Source organism: Macrosteles quadrilineatus, unplaced genomic scaffold, assembly GCF_028750875.1.
Source record: "Macrosteles quadrilineatus isolate MER2022 unplaced genomic scaffold, UCM_ALF_1.0 Scaffold_7__1_contigs__length_78375512, whole genome shotgun sequence".
Lineage (NCBI taxonomy): Eukaryota > Metazoa > Arthropoda > Insecta > Hemiptera > Cicadellidae > Macrosteles > Macrosteles quadrilineatus.
In genome coordinates, this window is record NW_026542600.1 from 75,612,878 (window position 1) to 75,626,260 (window position 13,383).

At 32.3% G+C, this 13,383-nt stretch overlaps 1 protein-coding gene across 1 annotated transcript in view; it reads left to right on the top strand.

Annotated features, from left to right (window-relative positions):
• The window catches only part of LOC128999087 (uncharacterized), a 50,135-nt gene that overhangs the window by 22,273 nt on the left and 14,479 nt on the right, over nucleotides 1-13,383 (top strand). Inside the window, exons 6-12 of the mRNA XM_054425442.1 lie at nucleotides 654-969; nucleotides 3,194-3,417; nucleotides 4,756-5,020; nucleotides 6,390-6,534; nucleotides 8,141-8,339; nucleotides 11,871-12,042; nucleotides 12,824-13,043. Of these exons, the coding sequence (XP_054281417.1) occupies nucleotides 654-969; nucleotides 3,194-3,417; nucleotides 4,756-5,020; nucleotides 6,390-6,534; nucleotides 8,141-8,339; nucleotides 11,871-12,042; nucleotides 12,824-13,043 (1,541 nt within the window). The remainder of the gene's footprint in view (nucleotides 1-653; nucleotides 970-3,193; nucleotides 3,418-4,755; nucleotides 5,021-6,389; nucleotides 6,535-8,140; nucleotides 8,340-11,870; nucleotides 12,043-12,823; nucleotides 13,044-13,383) is intronic.

Consider the following 13,383-nt stretch of genomic DNA (forward strand, 5'->3'; position numbering starts at 1 on the left):
TCATCATGATTTCTCCCATCCAATAGTAGGGATATTGTGAGTTTTGCAACTTTGCAACCTTTGCAGATGTTTTTTTTTTTTTAATATTGCAGTATCCTATCTCAAAGATATGTCAACATTATTCAAATCCCACTAGAAAAAAGGAAGTGTTCATATCTACTTTTACAAATTCTACTTAATTTAGAATTAAAAGATAACCTTGTCTACTTACTTGAAAACTAATCTTTTCTGAATAATTAATTAGTTAATGTTTAGTTCATTTTAAACCATTGTTTTTGCTCATTTTGTATCTTTATTTAATCTGGAATTGAACAGTTTTGGATTTGGTCCATCAATAGTTGATTTATTTAAAACTTAAAATAACTTTTGTCCATCACAGACATGGTTAATCTCACATTTTCTTAAGAAATTATTTACTTATTGCTGTTATTGATAGTTGTAATAGTCTTAAATACTCAAGGAATTACTTTCTTTAACCAAACATTTATATCATGACCATACATTATTATTCATGAGGCAATAAAATGAATCCTGTTTACACTTCTAATAAGTATTTTTCCTAAATTTTGTATTTGCAAAATAAAAGTTGTTTATTCGATTTATCTGAGGTTGTCTGTGTGGTTTGACTACTCAAACAGAATTTTGTTCCTCAGGCTGCTGCTGAGAAGCTAATAGTGGTAGAAAAGATTGACATCACTGAAGACGAGCCAAAGGAAGAAGTGACTAAGAAAGAAGAAGAATCTGTGGAAAAGAAAGAAAAGCAAGCTACAGACATTGAATATATCAAGCTTGTATTGCCTGTGGAGGATTTGACAGTTTCTGATATTGAAGAAGAAAAAGAAACAAAAGACACAACTGTAATCGAAGACAAAGAACTGAAAAAAGATGAAGTAAAACCATTAGAAGAAGTAACATCAACAACAACAGAGACAAAGATAATACCCCAGGAATCGAAAGATGATATTCAAAGTATGTTTTTAAGCTTTGCCTTTTTTAGCTACGTATTCTTATGATCTTAAGTTAGTTAATAAGATTGAATCATGTTTGATCCTGAAAATCAACTTCTTCCCCTTAGATGATCTTTATAATATATACGTCCGTGAATGCGAGAACTTGAGTAATTTTTGTCAGATTTTGATGCAATTTTGTTTCAAAGTGTAAGGGGGGAAAACTTGAATAATTTACCGGACCAGCATGATCGGACCATGGGAACAGGGTTTTACAGAGGGTTTCATAGTGGCAAAAATAGGTTTTTCTAATTTTTGACTCTCAACACACAAAATTTCCCAATTTCTGTCTAGACAATTGTAAAGAGCTAAGAAATACTAATAATTTAGTATACTAAAGTGTTTTTGCACGGTTATTGGTCACAGAAAAAAAATCCAAAAATTGCTAATTTAAAATTCCTTTGTTATTCTTATGGTCATGGAGAATATTGTAAAATGTTGTAGTTTGCATGTTTATGAAAATATTTTGATCAAACTTGGCAAATTTATTTTACACTAAGCTACTAATATTTTACTAAAAAATACTTTATTAGCCTCCCTGCAGCAGCAAACCTAGGTACAGGGTGTCTAGTAGTCGGGAAAAACAGGAAAGTCGGGAATAAGTACTGAATTTCAAAATGGTCTTAAAAAGTCGGGATTTAGTCTTAATTTTGATATCTAAGTCAGAAATTTTAATGATTTTGCCTCAATGATGGACGACGACAATGCCGATTCCGTGGCTGAGGTAGTCGATGACGATGTCTTCTTGACCATGGAAAATGTTGATAATTTTGCCGTGATTGCGGACGACGACGATGACTTTTTTGAGACCGCGGGAACAACAATGACGTCCCCGACGATGTTCACGATTTTCAATATGGCTTGTGACTACTATTTTTTGCTTTTATACCACTAGTTCTAAAGAAACTGAGATTCTGTCTGCTTTTTTTCATTGGGATTTAGTATACGGTAATAGTTTTATGCCAATTAAAACCCTTAGATGTAATTAGTTTAGTTTACTCGGAATGCATCAGTACTTCGGGGATTCAGTCTAGGTGGTAAAGGGCTATGTAAAATAATCAGTATATGATCGGTACTATTTTCTCCTATCGAGGAATCTTTGTATTTTCAGTGTAATCTTTGCTCAGTAGTTACAACTGATTTTCCCCCTTTTAGAGGCCAAAAACACTATTCTAAAAAAAAATTATACAGGGTGATTAATATAAGTTTGCCAGCCGTTTTATTCTAAAACTATGATATCAAGAAAAGTTAAATGGTAAGTGCCTTGGATTTTTTATTTTAAAAATGTTAGTCAAGTCAAAAAAATGATTTTAGCCTTAATTTTTCTAATATGGCCGCCAACTTTGATTTTTCTTACGGAACACTCTGTATTTTATGATGTATTCCGGTAGAAAATGTAATTTTAAGACGATTTTATTCTTGTGATTTTTTTCATAAACCTAATCGTTTCAAAGATATTAATGGTTAAAGTTTTAAAAATTTGGTATAAGAAAGAGTTTCGATAAAGGCCTAAGCTGTTTTATTCAAAAACTATTCAAAATTTCACAACTAACAGCTGGTTTAATGAAAAAATATCAAGAACACTTTTATTTAGCATTTTTTATTCCCTATCAAACGGTACGATGTTCAAGAAGATATAATAAGAAATAGCTGAAATATTAAGATTTTTAGTTGAAAAATGGAGCAAACCGGAACCATCTTAGCCTAATTCTACCCCATTTTTCAACTAAATATCTTAATATTTCAGCTATTTCTTATTCAATTTTTTTAAATTTGGTACCGATTGATAGGGAATTGAAAATTGGAAATAAAAGCATTTTTACATTTTTCCACAAAATCAGCCGTTTTTGTGTAATTTAAGGTAAAAAAATTAAATGGCCGCCATGTTTAAGTTTTAAGTTGAATAAAGATGATTTTTTTTCTAACATGTAGCTCTTCTACCTTAACCTACATACCTAGTTTTATAAAGATTGGTTGAAAAAATCCAAAATAAAAATATTTATGTAAAAAATACAAAATGGCGGATATCTGGTTAACGAAGCAATTTTGGAAAAAATGTTATTCTTAATTTTCTCTTTATTTTGTTTTGACCCATAGAACCATTTCCCGAAGTTTACTTAAGGGGCACCCTGTATGTATATACATATATACCAGCTCGAGATATAAAATAAAACTGTATTGTTCAGCCCATCCATGCTTTGAGATGCAATATGACGCTGGTGAAGAGGATAAACCAGAGCGGGTCATGGTGAGTGTGAGAGCTGCAGACTACCCGGAAAAAGCAGCTTGTCATATGTGTCATGTCAAGTTTGAGTCTTCCTACAACGAGGAGAAGGACAAGTGGAATCTCCGCAATGCAGCTGACCACGAGGGCAATTTGGTGCATCCCATCTGTCTGGAGGACCAGAAGGTAAAATGTCCATATACATAGTATATGTAAAGAATTGTTTAATTTAATAGTTTTGAGTTTGAGTGAAAATATTCGTTTTGGGGCCCACTGAACTCAACAAGTTGTTTTCATATGTGTATAAATTTACAGACTACACCCTGGTCCTATGGTTTCTCAAGACGCTTTTTTTTAATGGGGATTTTCCTATAAAATCCTGATAAATAACAGAAAAAAACAGGTTCTAACAATTTGGAACAACATTAGTATGCCCTTTTAACTCCTTAACAACAAAGGTGTGTGTGTGTTTTTTTTAGTCCTTTTAACTTTAAACAAAATGGCACAATTCCCAATGCTGTAACAGAGTTAGGGTTAAAAGATTATTGCTTGCAATATTATTAATTTTCCAAATAAAAACACATCTAACCCTGCGGTTCACCCAATTTAAAAGGGTTGCTCATAAAATTTGTATGATATTTAATTATTTACACCAAGGGAATAGGAGAAAGTAGGTGTCAGTTTTCTGTTACCATTTATTTATTTTATAATCTACCAAGATGTATAATTTTAGGATTGGAATGATTTTGATTATCAATACCTTATAATGATAAAGGATCATAAATTCTTGATAGCTACTTAGGTTTTGATAATGATTCCAAAATCTTCACAATTAATTGTGACAAAATCTTCACCATCTACTCAATTTGCCATTTCATCATGATTTCTCCCATCCAATAGTAGGGATATTGTGAGTTTTGCAACTTTGCAACCTTTGCAGATGTTTTTTTTTTAATATTGCAGTATCCCATCTCAAAGATATGTCAACATTATTCAAATCCCACTAGAAAAAAGGAAGTGTTCATATCTACTTTTACAAATTCTACTTAATTTAGAATTAAAAGATAACCTTGTCTACTTACTTGAAAACTAATCTTTTCTGAATAATTAATTAGTTAATGTTTAGTTCATTTTAAACCATTGTTTTTGCTCATTTTGTATCTTTATTTAATCTGGAATTGAACAGTTTTGGATTTGGTCCATCAATAGTTGATTTATTTAAAACTTAAAATAACTTTTGTCCACCACAGACATGGTTAATCTCACATTTTCTTAAGAAATTATTTACTTATTGCTGTTATTGATAGTTGTAATAGTCTTAAATACTCAAGGAATTACTTTCTTTAACCAAACATTTATATCATGACCATACATTATTATTCATGAGGCAATAAAATGAATCCTGTTTACACTTCTAATAAGTATTTTTCCTAAATTTTGTATTTGCAAAATAAAAGTTGTTCATTCTATTTATCTAAGGTTGTCTGTGTGGTTTGACTACTCAAACAGAATTTTGTTCCTCAGGCTGCTGCTGAGAAGCTAATAGTGGTAGAAGAGATTGACATCACTGAAGACGAGCCAAAGGAAGAAGTGACTAAGAAAGAAGAAGAATCTGTGGAAAAGAAAGAAAAGCAAGCTACAGACATTGAATATATCAAGCTTGTATTGCCTGTGGAGGATTTGACAGTTTCTGATAATGAAGAAGAAAAAGAAACAAAAGACACAACTGTAATCGAAGACAAAGAACTGAAAAAAGATGAAGTAAAAAGAATCAAAGATGAGATTCAAGGCAAGTTTTTAAGCTTTGCATTTTTTAGCTACATATTTTTATGATATTAAGTTAGTTAATAAGATTAGAATCATGTTTGATCTTGAAAATCAACTTCTTCCCCTTAGATGATCTTAATAATATATACGTCCGTGAATGCGAGTAATTTTTGTCCGATTTTGATGCAATTTTGTTTGAAAGTGTAAGGGGGGAAAAACTTGAATAATTTACTGTACCAGCATGATCGGACCATGGGAACAGGGTTTTACAGAGGGTTTCATAGTGGTAAAAATAGGATTTTCTCATTTTTGACTCTCAACACACAAAATTTCCCATTTTCTGTCTAGACAATTGTAAAGAGCTAAGAAAAACAAATAATTTAGTATACATAGTATACTAAATCGATCGAACATATCCATGTGTGTAACAAATAATGCATGTCATTTGCTAAAATTTTAAATTTGACTTTTTATTTGGGTGTCACCTGTTATCTTCCAGAAAACATAAGCTCTGGATATATGAATCTATAGGTTAAGATTTACGAGGGACTGAACAAAAAAATGTCACCTCCATGGAAGCAACTCCATGGATAATTGCTAAATATAATCTATTATATAAATTATTCACCTCTAAAAAGGGTGTATATGTATTCAGTTTGATCTTAGTCTTTAAAAAATATATAAGAAATAAATATTCTTTCATAAAAAAATGTTAGGTGGAAATTCCCCTAAATTTCAGAATGTTTTGTTTTGCACTATCATCATGATATTTTCAAGCCATTGATCTTGGTTCAGTAGTAAAAACTGTAAAGTTTAAAAGCACAGCTTATTCAAATTTATAAAATTCCAAAGTCCAAAATTACAGTCATTGTCAGAAGTAAACATTTACATTGTGATGTTAACTTTTAAAGAGATTGTCTTTTGGACTTGGGACCCTGTGCAGTTATAAATTATTATATCCACACATCCAACAAGTTTACGTGGTAACCTCATCACCCAATCACAGACTACTAACCATTAGCTAATGAAATCTGTTGTGACATACCGCACAGCAGAGGAGCAGGTAGATGTGTAATGAACAGACTATTGTCACCTTGGAGCACTAAATCATTATTTCTTTGTTCTGCCTCAGTTTTATTTTCATCAAATGAACTGTGATGTTTAAAAATCAACAATGTGTTAATTTATTGGATGTCAATAATAATCAGGAAAGAAATAGTTTAATATACAATCGAGAATGTAGAATAATAAAGATAACCTGAAGATTAGGGATCGATATATGCTTATGCACAATTTTGTTTACTTTAACAATTAATCATCTCATCAAGTCTAAGAAAACACATCAGTATAGCCTTCAAGTTACTAGAAGAAGAAATGTTTATTGATTACAGAACCTGATATAGACATGAAATGGCTGTTTAAGTTTAATGTTGATTGGGATGTCACCGAAGAACAATTTTGGTTCTTGGATGAACCAATCCACAATACATTAAGCCTTGTAAACAGTTTGACTGAAGGACTTACACTATTTCACAGGTACTTGAACATATTATTTACTAGATTATTTATAAGTTATTTGTTTAGTTGAGGACTTCACAATCTAAAGTGTAAGGCGAGTAGTTTTATTGAGCGGAGGGAAGCGAAGCTCTTTGGGATCAAATTCAATGCAAACTTTCTAACAGATAAACTCAATAACAGCTAAACATATTTCATCCAAACTTACCAAGGTTGTTTTGTCATATGTTTAGAATTTTAATTTTTTATATTGCCTATATAATGTAAAAGTAATTCAAAGTTTTTAAATTTTAACATTGGCCTTATGGGTTGCCAAGATGGCTACAAAATAACGACGTAAATTTAAACAAACAGAAAATGATAGCAGATGTTAAAATCAAGCCACGACATACACTGGACAAAGGGGGGAAAAATTGGATCATGGTCACTCATCAAATTATACAGAGAAAGGTTAAGCTTATATTTAAGTCGCAATTTGGAAACAACCACTGATCGAATAGATAGAGTCATAGATAAAAGGTACTCCCTTAGGTACAGTATTTTACAGATTTGATTTACGTAGCTAAATAAGGTTATAAAATTAACTTTTATCTTAAACAATCTGTCAGTGAATCACATTCATGGATCTATCTCATAAATGGCAAACTTAACCTTGTCCACGACGTAGGAAGTGGTGAAAGAAGTAGTAAAGGTGAGCTGTGTGTAGTGTGGGAACCGTCTGTGGCAGTTAGATTGATGTCTGCAATCCTAAAATGCTATAGGAAGGGAGGGAAACAGGTCCATGACGTAGGAAGTAGTAAAGGCTAAAGGTGCAGAGTGTTGGAACCCTTTGTGGCATCGATTCTCGGTTGCAAAAAACCGATTTCTTTTGCAAAGAACCGGCAGAACCGATTTTTGACGTGAAGTACCGACCCATCACTAATAAAAATTAATACAATGCAATTCTTCTTTATTCAATACATGTTCACTTATTATTACTACATGAGGGGCTGCTCAGTTCAAATAAACACTATATATATATAGATTTGAAGAGAAAGGGCTTATTGCCTGAAAATAGGGGAGAAGAACCTACATTTCAGAAGAACCACAGAAACCTCATCATAACCCATATTAAACGAGTTCTTTAGACTATTAATAATTATATCTATTTCATTCTCATTAACAAAGCTGAATCGAAACCTTTTATTAAACTGAAATATTTCATTGTCTACCTGATTCTCAGACATTGGTTCAAAGTTAGACATTATACTAGTTACATTTGAAAAATATTCAATAAAACTGTACCAAATAAATACAGGGTCAGAATTCAACTTATTACCTACTCTTAAATTAATGTTTTGTACATTCTTAGATCCTATTCCCACTTCTGAATTTATAATAGACCAAGAGGTTCTATTTACATTGTTTGAATTTTGACCTGAATGTTTTATTTAATTTCCTAACTTTTTTATATAAAGTTTTACATTTTAACTCTCGGGCTGTTTGGCTAAGATTAATTTTTTTTGTTTTTCTTCTTTTAACTCATTGCTAATCAAGTTAGGCTGTGTGTGCTGCCTTTACAGAGATTTAGGAAAACATATAGTGATGAAATTGTATTTTATTAATCTCTTCATTCTTTCTGTTTCAGCCTTTTGAACAAAATCATCATTTTTAAAGTGCTGTATGATAAGGATCCGATAAAGGCATATTCTGTAATAAAAACCAGCGATGACTGTGAAAATCAAAATGTTCTGGTTAAAACTGAACTTGAGCTGGTTGATACCGCAAGGAAAATGTGTCATTCACTTAAAAGAATGATGGGCATTGACGACACCAATACCTTATTAGTGAGTTAATTTTATCTGATCATGTTATAGTGCAAGATAGGACATAGAATGGTGAGGTTTCAAGATCCAGTGTTTGGTGTTGGAAAACTATTTAAATTAGTGAGTGTCTGTTTTGCACTCCCTTGCTAGGGGACATAAAAAGTATTGAAACATTTACTCTGTAACGTTTAAGATGTTAGTGAAACATGGCCACTCATATATTGGAGTGTTACCTGGTAGGCAATGTGTTAAAATGTGTTGCAGAGGATTTATTCAGGATTAGATTATAGTGAGAGTATTGTATGGCAATGACATTGCATGCTATCATAAAGAAACAGATGACTCCCTTATTCACTTTCAAACACTTAGCAAACAGACCACTCTAAAACATAAATCAACTAAACATAAATTAAACTACCGTTTAGTTGGGTTTTAGAAACTTTATGCGCTTTAATTTTTTACTGTTGCACTACAAAGTTTACAATTTTATTGTTTTAAATAGCAGTATTAGTAAAGTAGTAGAAATTGTTTTTAAATTGATCAGCCTTATATTTTTTACTATAAAAAAGATTCTACAGTGTGCGGCAAAAAACAGATCTATTTTCTGCAGAGCAATGTTCAGCGACAGGTGGTCTGAGAGTGGTGGGAGTAGGCTCGTTGGAAAGCACACAAAATAACATTTTTTGTAGTCATAGAGCAGTGGTCGCCTGAGCTAGTGCGGTTGTTATGAAGTCGTTTTTATAAAGTAGTGTATTCATTCATTGCGACTCATCGGCAGTTTCATGCATTCTTTCAATTAAGGCGACACGGAGAAGTTCCGTTGCGTAGCACAATAATGAATAATGCGGTGGGTTACTTACTTTAGAACAACGGCTTCTGCGTTTAAAAGGAAGCTGACAGGCATTCCAAAGTCAGATCGGACGCCAGACAATATACATTCGATAAGAGTTCGTGCTGCTGTGGAAACCAGTTCTCGTAGGCCAGCCCGAAAACAAGCGGCTGCCTTGAACATGTCTGACCGCTCAGTTACAAAAATTTTGAGGTTAATTTTCATCCCTACATATTAGAATAATAATCTGTTTAATGGATGGTCTTCAAATGGTCCAAAATCGTTTGGTCCAACGTTTTTATTGTCGTTCGTTTGGTCCAACAGTTAAAAACACGTTCGTTTGGTCCAAAATCGTTTTATCCAAAAGTACAGGCCCAACTAGAAGTACAATTTTGCATTGTGGAGTAAACTTATGAAATATACTGTACGTTTATATTCCCGTTCATTTGGTCCAAAATCGTTTGGTCCAACAGTTGTTTAAAACAGTTCGTTTGGTCCAACAGTAAAAAACTCGTTAGTTTGGTCCAAAATCGTTTTATCCAACACATTAATACGAGTTTGTTTGGTCCAACGGTATAAACTATTGCGTCCCTCACATTGAAGGCGTTCAAACATCCACCGACGTATACAATAATAATATTAATACAATTTTGGCTTTAAACATGCCGACTATCTATGTTTTAAATGTTAAATACACCATGTTTTGTAGTATTCAAATCACTAAAGCGTACATAAGCAAACTTAAAGCTCAATATTGTATCATACGGTTGGAAATCTTATAAATTAACAGTTTTTATCACATTTGGCAACCTTCTAATATACAGAGTGTGAGTGTATAGAAATTCAGTGGACCAACGTGTTTTAAATGTTTATCATGCACCTTAATTTTTATTGTTGTATCTATTTACAATGGAGTGTTTACTATTGATCCTCCATCGTTGTCCATAATTCTTGATCAAAAGTTTAAAATAGAACATGAAAATTACATTAATTAGCCTACTCATATTTTCTGGACGTCCACAATTTCCTGGTAAAAATTCTGTCTTACAGAATTATATTATATATAAGGATCTTATTTTCTTATTTTAAAATTGATCTTCTTCTGTATAATGTCATGTTTAGCAATATAACGTTCCATTACAAATTATTGTATAGTCTTAATATTACAGTAACTCTTTCAATGATATTTTATTGCATTATGTTATATCTATTGTACTGGTTGGTGTCTGCTTTTTGACTACTTTTGCCGATATTTTGTCATATTATTCAAGACAGATCATCATATGTTTACGAAATTATGGTTATAAATGTGTATTTAATCATTGGAAAATTTCCCATTATGTAACCGAATACAGAATAATACAAGTGCAGAAGGCGTTTACAGTCTATGAAAATGAATGTTAAATAGGCTACTTTTATATATCATTGACACATCATTAAGGTAAATAAATTATGTGGCATACTTTGTGCCACATTTTGGTGATCTGATCATGCGATCCAAGATCCTGACCAAATCGTTCTTGTTGGAAACGTAAACTGAACACATTATTTAACACAGAGGAGACAATTTACCGCAATTCACAGGCCCCAAGAGCCAGCTTTGATGAAAGATTGATTAATTAAAGCATTATAACACTGAAATACGTGGATTGTTCAACATATTGAATATTTAGTATATAAGTCAACTGGACACAACATGAACTAAGATTTGAGTTAATAATCAATAATAAATGGCGAAATAAACGACGTAGTGAATTTGTTGAGTATTTTTAACCCGCCCTTATGACAGTGTGTATCTGGATCCGGATCCGGTACCGACATTTTCTTGGATCCGCCCATCACTAATTTTGGACCAAATGAAATACTCCCCAACTGGAGGATAAAACGATTTTGGACCAAACAAACAGTTTTGCAACTGTTGGACCAAACGAACTGTTTTACAACTGTTGGACCAAACGATTTTGGACCAAATGAAATACTCCCTGTTTAATTTGGTATTCATCCATGCAGATAATCACGACGGAACTTCCCTATGTCGACCTAATTGAATAAAAGCGCGGAACTGCCACTGAGTTGCAATGACTAAATCATTAGTTTTTAAAAACGACTTGATAACAACCGCACGTAGCTCATATGACCACTGCTCTGTGACTACAAAAAATGGCATTGTATAGGCTTTCCAATGAGCCTACTCTCACCACCCTCAGACTACCTGTCGCTGAACAGTGCGCTGCAGAAAATGAATAGGTTTTTTTGCCACACCCTGTGTTTACTTTTGCCTGAAGATGTCAAATGTAGTTATAGCTCATGTTTGAGCTATTTTTATTTAGAAAACTGAGTTTATTATAATAAACTTTGCCTATTAGACACAGTAACAATAACAACAATAAACTTAATTAAATGATGAGATAAACCTCAATTATAAGGGAAATGATAAAAAATTCTAGTTATCAAACTAACTAAGAAGGTTCAAATCATTGCGGTCCTATTGTAAAGTTTCCTCCCAAGAGAGAAAGATAGGTCCTGGACATGTGACACCATTTCTTGTATTTATGTGCAAGCAAAGAAGATAATTGATTGATTATAGCTATAGCATTCTACTGAGTTAAACCTCAAATGAGTAATGAACAACTCACAACAATCTAAATATTTTTTACCATTATATAACATACAATTATATAACTACAACTGTCAATTTTTTACTTTAACATCTTTTCTTATAGGGATATAGGGGACCAACTCCAGAATGGGCCGTAACTTATATCAAAGGTTCATTTTATGAACATTTCGGAGCAAAATGCTGCAAACGAGCCGCAATCCTCTTTGTCAAAGTTTTAGATGATGACCAGTCCCCAGAAAATCAGGAACTTTTGTTCTTGAAAGCCCGGATTCTGGGTAAGTAAATTACATAAAATCTTGTGGTAAATTAAATATTAAGATATTTTATATTTAAATTAGTCCTGATAAATGTTCCACTAAATACCCTGGATTTAAAAAATCTATATTTACATTGTACAGCTTCATACACAACTAAAAACAGAAACACAGATAAATTGTAAACAAATCAAATGTTTCCTATTGGCTATCAGAAGCACCGGCCAATACATTTTTATAAGTACAACTGGAGATCTAAGTAGGGACGCTATTCAAGATTCTTGTCATTCACCTATTGGGTCTTATGATGATTGGAGTGTCCAATCGAAATCGATCACCACTTACCATCTTTTATGTATACTTACCGTCTTGTGAGTAACAGTATAAGCGTAAATATATGGTTTTGTTAATGGTTAATTAAAGAGATTTCTCATCAGCAAGGCTATTTTTTCTTTTGAAGAGTTGAATAGTCTTTAAAGTCAAAAACAAATTCAATTTATGTATTTTTTGTTTAGACTTAAAAACAAAAATTAAGTTTGTAAAATTTTGTTTTTATTTTATTATGTTAGAAATGTATTTCATAACTATTAGGCCTAAGCAACTGTTGACACTATTCAATGTATTATGTACAGGAAATGAATAAAGTGGTTCTGAATTGAATTGAATTGAATTGAATTTTAAGTGTTATAAGACGTTTCTTTTATTTACTTTTCCGTAAATTTAAGAACACGTACAGTGCTGATCAAGAAGTTTATTATCTAATGTATTTATTTAAGATTCATCTATACATTTTTTTCTGTAGGTACTGTCCGTTACCTAGAGCAGTGGCCAGGTGCTAAGTGGATACAGGAGGAGAATCTTCTAAACAAGCTTTTGAGTCATCAAGCAGAGCCTGGATCTAGCCTGGAAATTCGGGTCAAAATGTATCTCGCCGAGTTTCTGCGGTTGAGGGGCTATAGAAATTTCCTAGAATCTGTACACCTTTCTGGGTTCTATTACAGAAAGGCCACATCACTACTGCTGTAATATTTTCCATACATTTTTGCAACCACTTCTTATATTCTATTATTTAGGAGTAATTTTGTTTGGTGTTCTCTTTCTATGGGTTCTGTATGTTTTACATGCTTCTTTACCAATATGCTTGTCTTTTGTAGGAACCTTGCACGTTTTCTCAACAATTTGTCAATTAATATTTACAAAACTGTAGTATCCTGTAAGTAGCCACAAGTCATATTCCTCATATCCTGTTATATACAGGTATATATAGGATGTTCCACGAAGAGGTTTTGAATTAATATATCAGAAACATTGAACAAACTTAAAACTCAACAGCTGCAACAAACACATGTATTAATAAAAACA